The sequence below is a fragment of the Ictalurus furcatus genome, chromosome 21 (assembly GCF_023375685.1).
Source record: "Ictalurus furcatus strain D&B chromosome 21, Billie_1.0, whole genome shotgun sequence".
NCBI lineage: Eukaryota > Metazoa > Chordata > Actinopteri > Siluriformes > Ictaluridae > Ictalurus > Ictalurus furcatus.
Window position 1 is genome coordinate 12,777,227 of NC_071275.1, and position 19,475 is coordinate 12,796,701.

The 19,475-nt window shown below is 41.3% G+C and overlaps 1 protein-coding gene across 1 annotated transcript in view; it reads right to left on the reverse strand.

Moving 5' to 3' along the window:
- Positions 1 to 19,475, reverse strand: part of nfasca (neurofascin homolog (chicken) a) — a 72,194-nt gene that overhangs the window by 15,660 nt on the left and 37,059 nt on the right. The window contains exons 23-25 of the mRNA XM_053652670.1: positions 18,812 to 19,022; positions 18,498 to 18,620; positions 14,018 to 14,191 (exon numbers count right to left, since the gene is read on the reverse strand). Of these exons, the coding sequence (XP_053508645.1) occupies positions 14,018 to 14,191; positions 18,498 to 18,620; positions 18,812 to 19,022 (508 nt within the window). The remainder of the gene's footprint in view (positions 1 to 14,017; positions 14,192 to 18,497; positions 18,621 to 18,811; positions 19,023 to 19,475) is intronic.

Below are 19,475 nucleotides of genomic sequence, written 5' to 3' on the forward strand. Positions count from 1 at the left end.
GTTGTTGGTGATATCACTGACTGTTGTTTTGGGGGTTTTCTTCACAGCATTTTTCTAGGTTTTCTATCATCGGCTTTTGTTTTCCTTGGCCAACCCATTCAGTGTCTGTTGCTCAGCACACCAGTGGTTTCTTTCTTTTTCATGACATTCCAATTTGTTGTATTGGCTATGCCAAAAGTTTGTACAATGCCTGTGATTGATTGTCCCTCTTTTCGCAGCTTCCAGTTGGCTTGCTTTTTTTCCCATAGACAGCTCACTGATCTTCATGTTGGCTTATCCTTTTTAACAACAAATGCAGTTTTCACAGGTGAAACTGAAGGCTATAAACAAGAGTAGATCTTCATAGCTATCCATCCATCCATCCATCTTCAACCGCTTACTCCTTTTCAGGGTCGCGGGGGAACCTGGAGCCTATCCCAGGGAGCATCGGGCACAAGGCAGGGTACACCCTGGACAGGGTGCCAGTCCATCGCAGGGCACACAATCACACACACATTCACACACTATGGACACTTTAAACACGCCCATCAGCCTACCATGCATGTCTTTGGACTGGGGGAGGAAACCGGAGTATCTTCATAGCTATTTATTGTTTAAACAATCAATTTAGCAGGACACAGCAGGGTAACAAAAAACAGCTGTCAATCACATGGTCCAATATTTTTGCTCTTCTACAAATCCAATAGTTTCGGGGACTGTAGCTTATTAATTGAGTCAGGTATATTAGCCTTCATGCATCAGAAATATATTGCAGTATATTAACCACACATTATAATGTGATATTTATATTACTGTATGTTGAAATGTATATTTTATTAGGAACACCTGTGCGCCCTGCTCATTCATGCAGTTATCCAATCATGTGGCAGCAATGTAATGCATAAAATGCAGATATAGGTCAAACAGAATGGGGAAAAATGTGATGTCTGTGACTGTGACTGTGGCATGATTTTTGGTGCCAGATGTGTTGGTTTGTGTATTCCAGAATCTGCTGATCTCCAGGACAGAGCTACAACCTAGATAAATTTTTGAGGTGAGTCAGTGTGACGAGCAAGCCTGATCTGCCATTCCACATCTATTATGAGTGGATCGACAGGGCAGCCTCCACAGCTCAGCTTCAGCCCCCGGCTGACAGGGCATTGGTGGAGGTGACGCAGACCTGCAAGACCGAGGGCTGCTGTAAAGAAGTCCAGCTACAATGTTCCACATGCAGGAAACTTGGGATCCATGGATCATATTTCTGCTCTCAGGGATGTTTGAAGAGCAGCTGGCATGCTCACAAACGGCTCCACAAGAGAGCACCTGCAGAGCTCCAGCTGGAGGTCAACATGGTGAACTCATCTCCAGAGCTCCAACCTGAGACCCATGAGGTGGTCTCACCTGCCGAGCTCCAGTGAGAGATCAATGTGGCACCCTCATCTCCAGAGCTCCACCTGAGACCAGTGAGGTTGTCTCAGCTCCAGAGCTCCAGCAGGAGATCAACGTGGTGACCTCATCTCCAGAGCTCCAACCTGAGACCCATGAGGTGGTCTCACCTGCCGAGCTCCAGCCGGAGGGCAATGTGGTGACCTCCTCCCCAGAGCTCCAACCTGAGACCCACGAGGTGGTCTCACCTGCTGAGCTCCAGCCAGAAGTCAACGTGGCGACCTTCTCCCCAGAGCCCCAGCAGGAGACCCACGAGGCGGTCTCATCTCCAGAGCTCCAGCATAAAGTCAAGTTCCAGCTAGAGGTTAACGAGACGACCTCTCAAGCCAAGTTCCTATCTGAGGTGGAAGAGACGACCTCTCAATCCAAGTTCCTGTCTGAGGTTGAAGAGACAACCTCTCAAACCAAGTTCCTGTTCGGGGTAGAAGAGACAACCGCTCATGCCAAGTTCCTGTCTGAGGTTGAAAAGAGGGCCTCTCAGGCCAAGTTTCTGTCCAAGGTTGAAAAGCGGCCTCCCAAGTCAAGTTTCTGTCTGAGGTCGAAGAGACAGCCTCCCAAGTCAAGTTTCTGTCCGAGTACGAAACAATGCCTCTCACGCCAAGCTCCTGTCTGAGGTCGACGAGGCAGCCTCTCACGCCAAGTTCCTGTCTGAGGTCGACGAGGCAACCTCCCATGGCAAGTTCCAGCTAAAGGTCGAGGAGGTGACCTCCCACGCCACGTTCCAGTCTGAGATCGACGATGTGACCTTCCACGCCACGTTCCAGTCTGAGATCGACGATTTGACCCTCCACCCCAGGTTCCAGTCCGAGATCGACGACGTGACCTTCCACGCCATGTTCCAGTCTGAGATCGATGACGTGATCTCCCACGCCAAGTTCCAGTCTGAGATCGACAAAGTGACCTTCCACACCACGTTCCAGTCTGAGATCAACAATATGACCTTCCACGCCACATTCCAGTCTGAGATCGATAATGTGACCTTCCACAGCATGTTCCAGTCTGAGATTGACGAGGTGACCACCCACACCAAGTTCCAGTCCAAGATCGCTGACATAGACAACCAAGTTATGCTCACACCTGACTCGATTAACATGACCAACCAAGTTCCCTCATGCCTGAAACCGACATCACAACCAACCAAGTTACGCTCATGCCTGAGTCTGTATACACGACCAACCAAGTTCTCCTCATGCCTGAAACCAACATCATGACCTACCAGGTTCTGCTCACGTCTGAAACTGATGTCACGACCAACCAGTTTCTGCTCACACCTGAAGCCGATGTCATGACCAACCAGTTTCTGCTCACGCCCGAAGCCAATGTCACGACCAACCAGGTTCAGCTCACACCTGAAACTGACATCACGACCAACCAAGTTCTGCTCACGCCTGAAGCCGAGGTCACGACTAACTAAGATCTGATCATGCCCAAGTCTGCTGACATGGACAAGCAAGTTCTGATCATGCCTGGGTCTGGTGACACGGACAACCAAGTACTGATCACGCCCGAGTCTGCTGACACAGACAACCAAATTCTACTCACGCCCGAGTCTGTTGACACGGACAACCAAGCTCTGCTCACGCCCGAGTCTGCTGACACAACCAACCATGTTCTGCTCACGCCTGAGTCTGTTGACACAGCCAGCCAAGTTCAGCCTGCAGAGTCGATGGAGAACGACACTCTGCCTTCCTGCCCCGCTAAGGGCGTCGCTCTGCCTTCCTGCTCCGCTGAGAACGTCGCTCGACAATCAAGAAGGGCCGACGAGATAGCCCACCAAGTCAAGCACCTGTCTAAAGCTGACGACACAACTTCTCACGCCTGGGTCTTGCCTAATGACCCCGGTGAACCAGCCCCAGCCTCATGTCTGCTCCTCTGCTCCTCGAAGAACCTGCTACTTGTCAGACAATGCCTGCAGTGGTACCTGAGGGGCTGTGAAGATATTTTGCCCAGAGGGCCAGGTCTGCCGGGAGAGGGAGTGTATTTTGGTACGTTGGGAGAAGTCCCCTTGGTGAGGGGCGTTCTCTCATATCACAGCAAACCAGTGACTACATTTCCCATCCTGCACTGCGGCCTACAAACATGGCTGCCATGGACTGCAATTCCCAGAACACACACACGTTTACCTTCTCTGGAATTCTAATCACACTTACCTGTTGCCAATCTCACACACACTCACTCCACGCTATATAAGAGACTTTTTGAACACTATGAGTTTGCGAAGTATTTAGTGTAGTCACCATGCCAAGCCTTTGTTCGTGTTTCATTTCCTGGTTTATGATCTTGCATCTAGTTTCTCATTTTGTGTTTTGCCTTGCCTTGTTTATGCCCGTTTGCTGACTGCCTGACCTTTTGCCTGTTTTTGTACCATGCTTTTGATTACCGATTTCGATTTGTCTGCCTGCCTCACTTCATTAAAAGCTCTCATCTGCAACTGCATCCATCCTAGTCTCCATTACGTCCATTAAGTGACAGTAGATTCATTACACATAAAGTGAAATATTTCAAGCCTTTTTTTGTTTTAATCTTGATGATTATGGCTTATAGCTCATGGAAATCAAAAATCCAGTATCTCAAAATATTAGAATAAAGTATTTATAATACAGAAATGTCGGCCTGAGACGAGCTAGAATCAGCTAATTAACTCAAAACACCTGCAAAGGTTTCCTGAGCCTTTAATCACTCAGTCTGGTTCAGTACACACACCCACAATCATGGGGAAAATGAAAGTAAATTTTGCATTTCATTTGGAAACAAGCTTTATGGAGATGCAAAACTACTAGTGACTGGTTTGCTGACCATGGTATTACTGTGCTTGATTGGCCAGCAACTCGCCTGACCTTAACCCCATAGCTAACCTATGATGTATTGTCAAGAAGAAAATGAGAGACACCAGACCCAAGAATACAGATGAGCTGAAGGCCGCTATCAAAGCAACCTGGGCCTCCGTAACACCTCAGCAGTGCCACAGGCTGATTGCCTCCATGCCACACTGCATTGATGTGGTAATTTGTGCAAAAGGAGCCCTGACCAAGTATTGAGTGCATAAATTAACATACTTTTCAGAAGGTCGATATTTCTATATTATAAATTCTTTATTCTAATATTTTGAAATATTGGATTCTTGATTTCCATGATGTCACATCACAGCAAACCAGTGACTACATTTCCCATCATGCACTGCGGCCTACAAAAATGGCCGCCATGGACTGCATTCTCAGAACATTCACCTTCATTCTAATCACGCACACCTGCATCCAATCTCACACACAATCACACCACACATAAAAGAGATTGTTCGAACACTAAGTCTTTGCAAAGTATATGGTCAGTTGCCTTCTGTACACCTTGAACCTGGATGAGTTTTTGAGGAGGGCCAGTCTCATTAATGAACTTTCGAGGTCGTTCACCACCTACTACAAGACGACCTCCTCCCCAGAGCTCCAGCACGTGAGGTTGTCTCATCTCCAGTGCGCCATAAATTCAAGTTCCTGCTAGAGGTCGACAGGGCAACCTCCCAAGCCACGTTCCCTTCCGAGGTTGACGAGGCGGCCTCCTAAGGCACGTTCCTGTCCGAGGTCAAAGAGGCAACCTCCCAAGACATGTTCCCGTCCAAGGTCGAAGAGGTGGCCTCCCAAGACACGTTCCCGTCTGAGGTCGAAGAGGCGACCTCCCAAGACACGTTCCCGTCCGAGGTCGAAGTGGCGTCCTCCCAAGACACGTTCCCGCCCGAAGTCAAAGAGGCGGCCTCCCAAGACACGTTCCCGTCCGAGGTCGAAGAGGCGGCCTCCCAAGACACGTTCCTGTCCGAGGTCGAAGAGACAGCCTCCCAAGACACATTCACGCCTGAGTCTGCTGACACGGACAACCAAGTTCTGCTCATGCCTGAAGCAGATGTCCTGACCAACCAAGTTATGCTCAGGCGTGAGACTGACGACACAGCCAACCAAGCTCTGTGTACACCTGAGTCTGGTGAAATAGCCAACCAAGTTCAGCCGGCAGAGTCGGTGAAGAACGACACTCAGCCTCTCTGCATGTCTGAGGACGACGCTCTGCCTCCGTGCTCCTCTGAGGACATTGCTCTGCCTCCGTGCTCCACTAAGGACGTCACTCTGCCTCCATGCTCCTCTAAGGACTTCACTCCACACTCAAGAAAGGCTGACGAGACGGCCCACCAAGTCCAGCCCCCGTCTAAAGCTGACGACACAACTTCCCAAGCCTCTGACCTAATGACCCCAGCGAACCAGCCACAGCCTCATGTCTGCTCAACGGCTCTTTGAGGAACCTGCTACTTGTTGAACAATGCCTGCATTGGAACCTGAGGGGCTGTATGAACATTTTGCCCAGAGGGCCAGGACCAGGATGTTGATGATTAATTAGACAGTGATTATCATTTGTTGTATAGCTTTCCTGCATAACACCTCATCAACAGAGAAAATGTTGGCCATGTAAACATTAGACAAGTGATTTATAAAAGGATTATATTGAAATTAATGTTAAAATTTTTACTGTTAACTACACATTACTTAAATCACTTAAAAATCATTCAGCTGAGTGTTCACGATTTACCACAGTTCTTGACTACACAGTTGATAATACAGAGTGTCCCAAAGTCTCCATACATAGGGGAAATTAACACCTTTTAGCAAATGTGTTTTTTTTTTTTTTTTTCAGATAGCCTATAAGAATGCCATAGACAAAACAAGAATGTATTGAAATCATTCTCATGGCTGGATTGGGAAGCTGTGACAAGCTTGTGCTGGACTTTAACAGGAAACTTGGCAAGCACATCACAAACAACACTGTTGCCTAATTTATTACTTATAAAACTTAGAAATGAATTTTCACATGCTGCCTTAAAAACGTGAGTAAACTCAACTTGAAGATAACTCAAAACGTTCACATAACTTAATGGGGCTATCATGTTTTACAGTGTCACCCCATATTAAGCTGAGTTGTAGCTCATGCCAGGTTCTTACTTGGAAACATGGGAGTGTCTGATCTTTTCTGCTTTTACATGAATCATAAAAGGCACCTTTTGAGTCTGGAGAACAACTGACATTTCGGTTTCATTCGTCCAGGTGTTCAACCTTTGATATTGTGCAATAAGGCACTACTGTTGGTGGATGTGGCTATCCATTATTGCATGTGCTACTGTAGTATATAATATTTGCACTTCAGAATATATTGGATTTCCACTTAACTACATGTTACAAAGCTTCAGAAATGTATACATTTTAAACTCTGAAGACTGTAAACTGAGGACAAAAACCCCAGCAACCCTCCTGTGTTTGATTTGAACTGTAATTGTACACTTATATCAGTGCCACACACTACCATGTACAGTGGTGCTTGAAAGTTTGTAAACCCTTTAGAATTTTCCATATTTCTGCATAAGTATGATCTAAAACATCATCAGATGTTCACACAAGTCCTAAGAGTAGACAAAGAGAACCCAATTAAACAAATGAGACAAAAATATTATACTTGGTTATTTACTTATTGAGGAAAATGATCCAATAATACATATCTGTGAGTGGCAAAAGTATGTGAACCTTTGCTTTCAGTACCTGGTATGAGCTCCTTGTGCAGCAATAACTGCAACTAAACATTTATGGTAACTATTGATCAGTCCTGCACATTGGCTAGGAGGAATTTTAGTCCATTCCTCAGTACAGAACAGCTTCAACTCTGGGATGTTGGTGGGTTTCCTCAATGAACTGCTTGCTTTGGGTCCTTCTACAACGTTTCTATGGGATTAAGGACTTTGACGTGGCCATTCCAAAACATTAACATTATTCTTCTTTAACCATTTTTGGTAGATTGAATTGTATGCTTGGAGTCGTTGTCTTGCTGCATGACTCACCTTCTCTTCAGATCAGATCATGGACAGATGTCCTGACATTTTCCTCTAGAACTTGCTGGTACAATTCAGAATTCATTGTTCCATCAATGAAGGCAAGATGTCCTGGCCCAGTGGCAGCAAAACAGGCACAAACCATGATACTACCACCACCATGTTTCACAGATGGGATAAGGTTGTTATGCTAGAATACAGTGCTTTCCTTTCTCCAAACATAATCCTTTTCATTTAAACCAAAAATTATCTTTTGGTCTCATCCGTCCACAAAACATTGTTCCATTAGCCCTCTGGCTTGTCCATATGATCTTTAGCAAACTGCAGAGGGGAAGCAATGTTCATTTTGGAGAGCAGAGGCTTTCTCCCTGCAACCCTGCCATGCACACCATTTTTGTTCAGTGTTCTCCTGATGGTGGACTCATGAACATTAACATTAGCCAATGTGAGAGAGTCCTTTAGGTGCGTAGAAGTTATCCTGGGTTCCTTTGTGTCCTTGCGGACAATTACACGTCTTGTTTTTGGAGTGATCTTTGTTGGTTGACCACTCCTGGGGAGGGTGACAATGGTCTTGAATTCCCTCCATTTGTAAACAATCTGTCTGACTGTGGATTGGTGGAGTCTCTTTAGAGATGGTTTTGTAACCTTTTTCTAGCCTGATGAGAATCAACAACTCTTTTTTTGAGGTCTTCAGAAATCTCCTTTGATTGTGCCATGATACACTTCCACAAACATGTGTTGTGAAGATCAGACTTTGATAGATCCCTGATCTTTAAATAAAATAGGGTACTCACTCACACCTGTCATCCCATTGATTGAAAACACCTGACTCAAATTTCGCCTTCAAATTAACTGCTAATCCTAGAGGTTCACAGATATGTAATATTGGGATGATTTTCCTTAATAAATAAACAAACCAGTATAACATTTTTGCCTCATTTATTTAATTCTGTTCACTTTGCCTACTTTTAGAACTAAAATCTGATGTTGTTTTAGGTCATTTTTATGCAGAAATATAGAAAATTCTAAAATTCACAAATTTTCAAGCACCACTATACATAACCTGTGTTGAGAATATTCCTCACTGTTATTTATTTATTCTCTATGCATGATCAACAAGCAGTATATAATAGCCTATCTACGTTTTAATCTATACTGTAATCAGTGAATATAATATACTGTACTGAATACAATATATTTTAATATATATTTAGTGCATTTGAATCTTTTTCTGACCACTGAAATTTTTTTATGATCAAAGGCTAATAGCAAATAGAATCTCAATAGAAATACTGGTCAACATATTAGACAGTAATATTGCTATTTTTTCATAAAGGTGAGTAGGGGGTCCCTACAGGCCTGTAACTGAAAATGATCAAAACGAAAAAGACAAATGTTCCTAAAGTTAGCGTTGCATGAGTGTCTTCTGAAAGAAAAGAAACATCAAATTAGTGATGTGTCGTTCGCGAACGAGTCGGCTCTTATGAGCCAGCTCCTTTAAGTAAAGGAGGCTCTAAGCCACCTCCCGTCTGAAAGCTGATTTAGTTTTTTTTTTAATTAATACAAGACAGAATAATAGGATGATCTTTTCGCCACACTGCTCGGCCACACGCACTCCATGCACTGACTGAATGTTGTGTTGACAAATCACATAAGATAACATTCTCCATTTTAATACATTTAATGCATGCATTTTAATGACATAGATAACATAAAGGCAGAATGTCGAATTTTTAAGGTAAAAATATCATATGGGGCTGGTTCTACTGACAACCTTCATGGGCAAATTAGAATTGTACATCCAACAGTGCAGTGAATGTGATTTGTTTGGAATGGTTTGTGTTTTGGATAGTTCAATATAAATAATACGTTCAATACACATGTGTAATAGTGTTTGATTTTATGTACAATTAAAGGTTTAGTATAATTACATTGAATAGTTTGAGTGATATATATGCACATATACTAATATTAGGTCACAATATTGCTAAATATGGATGAATTATAAAAGCCAGAAGTGGTACTAAATGAAGCGCCGTTTGGGAGCCAATAGAGCCGGCTCTTATTGCTGAGCTGAGCCAAATGATCTGGCTTAGTAAAAAGAGCTGGAATTCACTAAATAAAATATCAGGTGTGGCTACCGAGGACCTGTAGACATGGACTTTATCTCCACATTCTGAGAGGGGTGTCCTGCTTCTCAAGTGTCGCACACTAATGTGGAAGTTGTCAGTCACTGGCAGACAGAGCTATTTTAGCTTGAGTGTGTCCCTGATTAAAGTCAAAATTAATCTGTTCCTACATGATGCTGTGTTATTGTGCTAAGCTTTTGTTGCCTCTAGAACAAAAAAAAATGTTATGTCGAGTACACAGAAAAATTAAGTTGTGATCATGAGAAAATAAGAAAGAAAAAATAATAATGCATGGCTGCTGAGGGCAGCCATGCATATGTGGCAGACACAAGAATAACTTCATTTTGGTTGTTTGACTATCACTAGAACTCATGCAACACTGCCTCCAAGTGGTTGTAGTGTTTAAATTTCATGCCTCATTAGATAATATAGTTGTGGAAAATCCATCAAGGAAAACATGTCCACCACCATAAACCGTACCATATTGCAACCATTCAGAAGGGGGCTGAGCATCTTTGTACACAACATTAACAAAAATATCACACATGACTGAAAAGAGAATAGACAGCCTTACTCTTTCACATCTTCACTTAGTGAAATCCCTCAAAATAATGCAACCACACATTTCCCTTTATTTATCCTTGCAAACGCAGCCACAGAGAATAAGCATTAAAGCAAAGCTCATGTCAAATTCTGACATCTCATTAGAGCTGATCAGCAGGCAAAACGTGAAATATGCATGACAGTTAAGAACAGCCGCGATACAAAACTACATAACCACCAAGGTTATGCCTATCAGAGGATGTCCTTCTGAACTCAGTGACAGTACTATTTACCAAATCATTATGCTTTCTAAAAAATACAGTGGATGTGGGCTCTGCATTCCCAATGGCCAGTCAGCAAGCAGCTCAGTGCATTCTTACCTGTAAGATACCCTGGAGTAACAAAAGATAGACCTAACTGTAAGAGCAGAGATCAAAATGAAAAGCGCAAGCATTGGTGGTACATGGATTAAGCAGTGAATGACTCCTAAACTTCTTACTTAAAGGAAGTTGTAGGAAGCATGCTCAGACATTATGATGACGATCTTCAAAGCCTTTGAAGCAAAGCAATTTACTGAATGAGTAAGATTTGAGTCTTTCAAAATAGCATTAAACCTTAAATACTCCTACATGGTATTTGTGGTTGTATACAATTGCTGGAGACCCTTAGCTCAGGAGCAATATCCAACAGCTCTCTGTTTCTCAAACAGTCATGTCACAATGTAAAACCCTTTAAGAACCACTCATTCATGAAGGCATCAGTTTTCTGCATGCTTAACTGTGAAATGAGAAGAACATGCTGTGATAGGCCACATGAGGCATGTGACAATAAGGGACTCCATGATAACGGTGCTCTCAGGGATCAGTGGTCAACTGATAAGAAATTAAAAGTAAGAAGTTAATAAATCTAGAACCTATAAACATATATAGGCTACATCCTAATAAAAACAGCCTCACTGATTAACATAACACCATTTATCTAAAAAAGCATTGTGTCAGTAAGTGGTAACAACATTGCAGTGAATGTGTCCCATCCCTGAAAGCACATAGTGATATAGACAAAAACACAAACTGAAAGATAGCCACTACAATAGCCAGTGCAGTTAAGACCACTTCATTAAAGTGTACATGTTGATGTGGGCCACTGTGTCACACCAACATGTACACCTCACTGTGTAAATCATCAGCATTTTTCATACCCATGTCTTGGATGAGTTAAGCATAATGGACTGTATTCAGAGATTAGTTTAACGCTGAATTAATCCTGAAACTACACACATCTCAGAATGATCTATATTTGGTTTTGGCCTAAAAAAGAGAAGTATCTCGGTTATTCACTATTTTCCATTATGTTAAACTTAAGTACACAGCACCACTGTCTGACAATACATTGTAACTACAATATTTCAACCTGCAATTCAAACTCAAACTCAAGATTTGTTCCTTATCCTTTATCAGGGAGTATTTCCTTGCCGTTGTAGCCTCTAAGATCTGAATTTATATCTGGAGTTCCAAAACGCAGCTTTTGACAATGCCCATTGTTAAAAGTGCTATACAAATAATATTGAATCAAGGTATTGATAATTATGAACAACATTCTTATAATCACACTTCTGTTATAGCTCACACCAGCTTAATGCGTTCTAGCATTGTTGGTATCAAACATTACTGCATGCTCATTTGATATCTCTGCTGGTTCATCATGTAAAACACTAAGGTTTCTTTGTCTGGTGTTTTGTCCATTATTTCATAGTAAATCCATCCATCCATTTTCTGTATCACTTATCCTAGACAGGGCTGCAGGGAGCCTGGAGCCTATCCCTGGGAACTTGGGGCACAAGGTGGGGGACACCCTGGACATGGTAGCAACTAGGGCTGCAACTAATGATTATTTTGATAATTGATTAATCTGTCAATTATTTCTTTGAATAATCGATTAGTTTTTCGAATTTTTTTTTTCTGTATTTTTTCGAAAAAACATGCTATTTCACATTCATGTTGTCCTTCAAACATGGTGCAAATTGAAGGCTATGAAAAAGGTATTCAATGTATCTATGTGGGCTGTGCTATACATTGTGCAAAGGATTTTATTTTTATTTTAACATTGTATTTTGAAAACAAAAAAAAAAACCAACTGATTGTCCACAAGCTTTAAAGCAGAAGTTAAATCACTATAATAAAAATGCTTAAAAAATAAAAAGTGTTCACTGGTAAGAGGTTGAATGTTCTGCAGTAACACACATTCACTCATCTGAACACCTGAACATGTTACTTTATTCTGTAAATATATGACATTTCTTACATTTATATACAATTGCATGTTATAACCCCATTACAGTTACTGCTCTCATAAAAACACAATTACTTTTGTTTCTAAATATCTACAAATGCGTTGTTCACAATTGTGAAGTGGTGTCACTGACGGCTGGTTATCCACAGTGATGTCACAGAGCAAAATAATGCATAATGAAATTCGTTGTAGATTAATTTAATTATCGATTATTATCGATTTTATTGATTAGTTGCTGCAGCCCTAGTGCCAACCCATAGCAAGGCAAAATCGCACACACACACACTCACACACCCATTCACACACTATGGACAGTTTAGAGGTGCCAATCAACCTACAGCGCATGTCTTTAGACTGCGGGAGGAAAGCGGAGTACCTGGAGGAAACCCCCAAGGCACGGGGAGAACATGCAAACTCTGCGCACACAGGATGGAGGTGAGAATCGAACCACCGACCCTTGAGGTGCGAGGCCAACGTGCCAACCACTAAGCCTAATTTATTAATTATTCAATGAATTATTCTTTTTTAGATTAATCCATTTTATTCTACATAATGTTGCATTTGACAGGATATTTAAAGTGCGGTATGCTTTATCAATCTGGGCTTTTCACAGCTTAACAGTTCTGATACATGTATTTTAGAAAAACCTGGCAACTTGAAGGCAAATTAATTTTAAGCTCCTGTATGGCAGGTGTCTGTACTTTCTCCTCGTATTTATTGGTAAATTTTTGAACTTCAGCATCATCAGCTATGAATACAGCCCAAAGAGTGCTGTGATTCTACAGCCATAGTGGTGTTGATGTACTGTGAATAAAGCAAGCAAAATTTGTAAAATAGGTCAGGATTTTCCTTGTTATCTGGTTACAACTGCACTGTGCCAGAAGGGAATCAGGTAGACAAACAGAAAGACAGACAGGCAAATTGACAGGCCATTCCTCATTACCTACACCTGTAGGGTCAGTACCTGAAGTCATAAAGTCTTCTTTTCACACCGAAGGAGAGACAGACAAGAGAGGAAGGAGGAAGGGGACAGGTCAGAGCATACTAAGAAAACACAGAAGTCAAGAGGCAAGCAACACAAAACGGAAAGGACACAAAAAGAGAGAGAAAGAGAGGATTCTCACAAAAAGACAGGAAAATGACAGACAGAACTACAGAAAAGAATGCTGGGGTATTGTGCTCTCAGCAGCTGTCCATTCATTGACCCTAACAACAGTCAACAATGGTGATTGACCTGAGCTGACCTAGATGACGTTAGCGTTCAGTGAAAGGCATTCTTTATATTGTTTTAGTATTACAAAACAAGCTTCTGTTCAGTGAAAATGAGAGCAAAGCTGCCTCGAGAGAGATCTCTTTCACGCTTTTCCTGCTCTTATCTAATTCTCAAATTACACATGCTAATGCACTCACTTTTATGAATGTGAGTCTGTAACAGTGAGTCTGTGTTCCAGTACTGAAATTTAAAACATTTTCTTAGTAGGATTAGTTTCTTAAAATGTAAAAAGTAGTGTAGGAACATGGATTTTCTTTTTTTGTCACTGAGAAACTGTTAATAATCAAGCATGTTCTACATTACAGAATAAAGTAGAAAACATTATACAAAATGTGATTACAGAACGATTTGTAATTTGATTCTTGTGCAGGCTGTACTTTCTTAAAGCTCCCACTAACTCATGAGAAATAACATCCCAAGTTTGCTGCCTTTAATAACAAGGATTTGTCATTCCACACTCACAACACATAGTAAGTTGCATATGCTGTATGTGTGATAGCTCACCTTCATTGGCAAAGTGAGGCGATTCTTCAGCATAGACCTCACCAGAGCCGACCTGTGTCCGAGCAGACAGGTAGAACTTGTAGCGGGTAAAGCGGTCAGGCAGGCGCATGGTGTACTCTGTCTCATTAGGGAAGAAACTCAGGACCTGTAGCTTGCCCTCCTCTGTCCCATTCACTACAAATTACAAAAGGTAATTTGACAGTTTTGACAAAATTGGTGCAACCATGTCATTTGTCAAGTCTGAATTATTTTTAGGTGAGCGTAGCAAAAGTTCCTTACTTCGCACATCCTTACTTCTAAATTAAGAAACCACCAAGGCTTATAAATGTGAAAATTATGTTATTGTTATGTCTGTGAAAGATGGATATTTTGTGTTTTATATCTTGGGATAGATTGACTGCTTGAGAGTTTGAAGTTAATAAAGTAATCAGGTAAATGTGCTGATGATTTTGAGTCATTAAAAAAATAATAATAATATGTTTAATTTATATAGTGCTTTTCCTGAGCTCAAGGATGCTTTACAGTAGTAATATAATGATACATAAACAATGAACAATCATGGACAAACACAAAATGTGAAAAGCAATGAGCAATCAAATACAGAAAATGAAATACATAGTACAGATAGTACATTCACTGAGAAAATGTATAGTAACAGATTAGGACAGATAACATTGAGAAAACGGACAAGTTTTTATTTGGGATTTGAACTCTGAGATGGATGTGATGCTGCGAAGAGTCAGAGGGAGTGAATTCCAGATTTTAGGTGCTACAACACTAAAAGACCCATGGTAGAGGGACAAAATCTAGGGACAGAGAGAAGTCTGAGCCCAGTGGGCCTGAGAGAGCGGATCAGGTTGCAGGGGAGAATCCTTCCTTCACCAAGATAGAAAGGTGCCAAACTGTGAAGTGATTTAAATGTGAGCAGGATTATTTTATATGTAATGCGAAATGAAACCGGTAGACAATGCAGTTCAGACAGGATTGGAGTAATGTGAGCTGAATGCTTGTATGTGTGAGAAGTCTAATGGCAGAGTTTTGAATATATTGCAACCTAGCAATAGAATTAGCAGGTAGACCAATGAAGAGAGCATTGCAATAGTCAAGATGCAAGGATATAAATGCATGAACCAGTGTTTCAGTGTTTTTGAGGCTAATGAAGGGACAGAGGCAAGCAACGCAACAAAGGTGAAAGAAACCAAGTTTAGAAACAGAGTTTATGTGAGCTTCAAAGATGAGGTATGGACCAAAGATGATGCCTAAAATTTTTTACAGTACTAGGTGGTTTAATGAGAGTGCTATCAATAAGTAAGAGAGTGTCACAAGTAAGGTCATAAAGGATACTTTTAGTAAGTGCTGGTGTTCCAGTAATAATGATCTCAGTTTTGTCCATGTTAAGTTTTAAAAAATTGGAGTTAAGCCATCCTTTTATTTCACTGACACATGCTGATAGTGGACCAGTCTGGAGAGTGGGAGCAGATCTACAAGCTGTATAGATTTGAATGTCATCAGCATAACTGTGGTAACTGAAACCATGGTGGCGAATAAGTTGACCCAATGGCATTATATATATATAATAAATAGTAGGTCCAAGAACTGATCCCTGAGGGACACCTCATTTTAGAGCTACAGTAGGCAACTTATAATCCTGCATAGAAATGTAGAACTGTCTATCTGTGAGATAAGAAGTAAGCCAGGAATGAGCAGCACAAATGACACCAATATCTGAGAAGCAGGAGAGAAGGAAGTCATGACAGACAGTATCAAAAGCAAAACTAAGATCGAGTAAAAGAAGAATAGAAAGAGAACCAGAGTGGCGAGAAAGTAATAGGTCATTGACAACCCTTACGAGGACAGTTTCGTTACTATGAAAAGGACAAAAGCCAGACTGAAAGGGGTCCAAAAAATTATTTTGAGCAAGGAATGATTGGAGCTGGGAGGCAACAGTACTTTCCAGTATTTTAGAAATGAACGGTAAGTTAGAGATAGGGTGAAAATTAGAAAGAACAGTAGGGTCCAAGTCAGGCTTTTTAAGAATTAGATTCAAGTGGTACTAGGATAGACGCAGAAGCTAAAGATCTCTTTATGAAGTGAGAAATAGGTGCAGAGAGGACAGAATGAAAGTGTTTGTGAAGAAATGTTGGAGCAGGATCAAGTTGGCAAGATGAAGAACTGGATTTCAGTGTTAGTGTGTCAGTGACAGAAGAGGGGTTCGTAGGAGTAAAACTAGACAATTGTTGATAAGAGTGATCAGGCAGAAAACTAAGATCGGAGGTCTTGACTCTAAAGCACTGGCAAGCAGCATTCAATTTTTCTTGTTAATAATTCAAGAAAGAGCAACAAAACTCTTCAGATGCGTGAACATCGTGAGCTGGGGGTTTGGTGAGCTTATTGATTGTGTCAAACAAAACCTTAGTCCTATTGCTTGCTTTATTGATCATTGTGGAAATGTAATTAGATCGCAATTTTGTATGTGTTGATGTGATCAGTGAGAGCTAGATGGTAAACTTTAAGATCAGTTTTCCTGTAAAGCCGCTCAAGCTGTTTGCAAATGACTTTTAAGGCCCGGAACTCAGGTGTATACCATGGGGAAGTGTGGGAGGAGGGGACAGGCCTAGTCTTAATAGGAGGATGCTTATGCAAAATATCAGACATAACAGAGTGGTATTTTGAGAGTATCATTGAAGGACAGGAGATATCAAAAACATCAGAAATTGTAAAGGAAGCTATGGAAGCAGAGAATAATGTGGCATCAACAGATTTTAGGTGTCGATAGGATATCATTGTGTTATTGCATTTCTTTTGAGCAGGTAGACTGAGACTAAATTCAATGAGCTTATGATCAGAGATGCCGGTGTCAAAAGAGGAGATTGAAGCAATATCAGACCCAGATGTACAGATTAAATCAAGAGTATGACCATGAGTGTGAGTAGAAAAAGTCACATGTAGAGTCAAATTGAAACAGTCAAAAACAGACAATAGTTGAGATGAGTTAGAGCGCACTGTATCCACATGAATGTTAAAGTCACCAAGCAGGAGGACACGTGATGACGAAGTGCAGGCAAGAGTTAGCAGTTCACCGAGTTCTGAAGAAAAATCTGATTGAACCTTAGGAGGACGATACAGTAGAATAATTGTGAGAGGACAATGAAAATCAGCCTTCAGTACCATATATTTGAATGTATTAGTGTTGTGAAAGTCAAGTTGGGTGAGATGCAAATCATTTCAACGGATAACAGCAAGGCCACCCCCCCTTGCCATGTAGTCACGGTCTAGACATGTGTCTATAGCCAAGTGATGTAAGTAGGTTCAGCAGCACGTAATCACTGGGTACTTGCCAGGTTTCAACGAGTAGTAACATATCAAGGTTTTTGTCAGAGATTATTTCATTGAGGTATGAGGCTTTATAAGAGATGGAGCAGCAGTTCAGAAGAGCAAAATGACAATGTCAAGCATCGGGTTGATCGACAAGTTACATTGAGATTGATCAGTGATCGGCACATCCTGCAGTCAGAAGATGGTGACTTGGACTTAAGCTGGGCCCTGTTGTTAGACCAGATGCATGGGATAGTACCAGGAGTTGAGCAGTGAGTGTTACTCTCACCAGGGATACTCTGGGTCAGCGGTGTATGTATCGTGGATGATGAGTAATCCCAAGCTTCTGACAGTACTCATATGTCACAGAATCAAGACGCAGAAGGCACTTTAGAGCCCTGAGTTGGGATGGTGAGTATCCAATCTCCATTTTAGTTTTATCACCAAAAATGATGCAGAATAGGAGCAGAAAGGGAGCATCTGCCCGAGGCATATTTACACTGACAGATATGATGAGGACCACCAGTGATATCACGTTAGCCAGCCCCCGACTATCACATCACCAATATACAGCTCACCAAGAGGATGGCAACCCATCCAAACAGTAAGCAGTAAACAATCCGCACAACTGATGCAGAGAGCATTAACTCACTCACCAGCCTAGGTGGAAGTGGTGGACAGAATGGGGAGAGAGCTCGCAGCAGGCCGACAGCCAAACAAGCATCAAGCAGCGAGAAAAAACACAAAGGTATCCAAGAGTCCAAAACTGAAAACGTTGGGATACCAAAAAGCAAAATAATCCACACATGGCACAAGACAAAACAAACAAAAGACGGGTGTATGGGTGCACAGCGTACTTGCATTGGAAGTGCACCGGAACATAGAAACTTTCTCTAGATGCCATCAAATAAAATAATTAGATCCTCAACAGTGATGCAAATTTTTGAGCTTGCTAATAAAGACAAGTACTTATTTAAACTTATAATAATATTTAAGTTATTTAACTTATAACAATAGTAATTAGGCCATATTGCAATTGGCACAATTAAGTACACCATTAAACAAAAATCACCATGTAACCAAAACACCGGTCATACAGTGGAACAGTCAATAACACAAACTTTTCCTGGACATCACTGACTTTTCAGATTACAAGTGAGCAAACCTGTCTTGTATTGGAGCGTGTATCCGATCAGAATGCCATTCGGCTCCAGAGGCTTATTCCATTCTAGGCGAATGGTGGTGGCGTTCCTCTGGACAATCCTGAAGAACTTTGGAGCGCCAGGCACTATTGAACAGTCAGAAAATATTTCATTATTCATTTGTAAAATTTAGGATTCAAGATAATATTAGACATTACTGCCGTACGACAAATACTTCAGTGACGTTTTAGGCAATTGGTTATTCAGTCCTTTCATTTTAAAAACAAATAAAAACCAAGTCAAATAAAGGGAAAGTAAGTAACAAGAAATGTCCTACAGCCTTCCTTGGTCTGAAACTCCACAGTGTTGCTGTGTGGTCCCTCAAATTTGTTGTTGGCCACAACCATGTACATCTTGTATTTGCTATAAGGGACGAGGTCCATTAGGACGCCACTGTTCTGAGACACATCGCTGAAGAAACCTTTTGTTTTCTTGTCCTTATTCACCTTCAAGTCTTTCACCAGGCTGGCCTCCCTCCAGTAATATAGCTAAAAGAGTCGACAAGTAAAGTGAATAAAGATTATAGGCCTTATTCACATATATAGAAATTTATTGTGCACACTGCCACATTAAATGCACTCATTAGACATTAATCAAGCTTGAACAGGTACAGTAGGCCTTGAGCCACGTCAGAAAGATACATGCTTTGATTAGAGGTGGCACAAAACTTTATCTTTCCTGATACAAAAAAATGGAAAAATATAATATATATTGTATAGATGTATCTAAATATAATAACTGTTCACTAATTTATAATGCAAACAAGCTTATGCTAACAGACCACAATGAGCATTTTATTTCTTTTTTTATTGAGTGATTTTTTTTTTTTAGCTGAAGCTCTTCACTTAAAATTACTATACCCATACTAACCTACAGGAAGAAATGTATAGCCATCAACATAATAAAACAAAAAAAAACACCATAAATATAACAATGCAGAT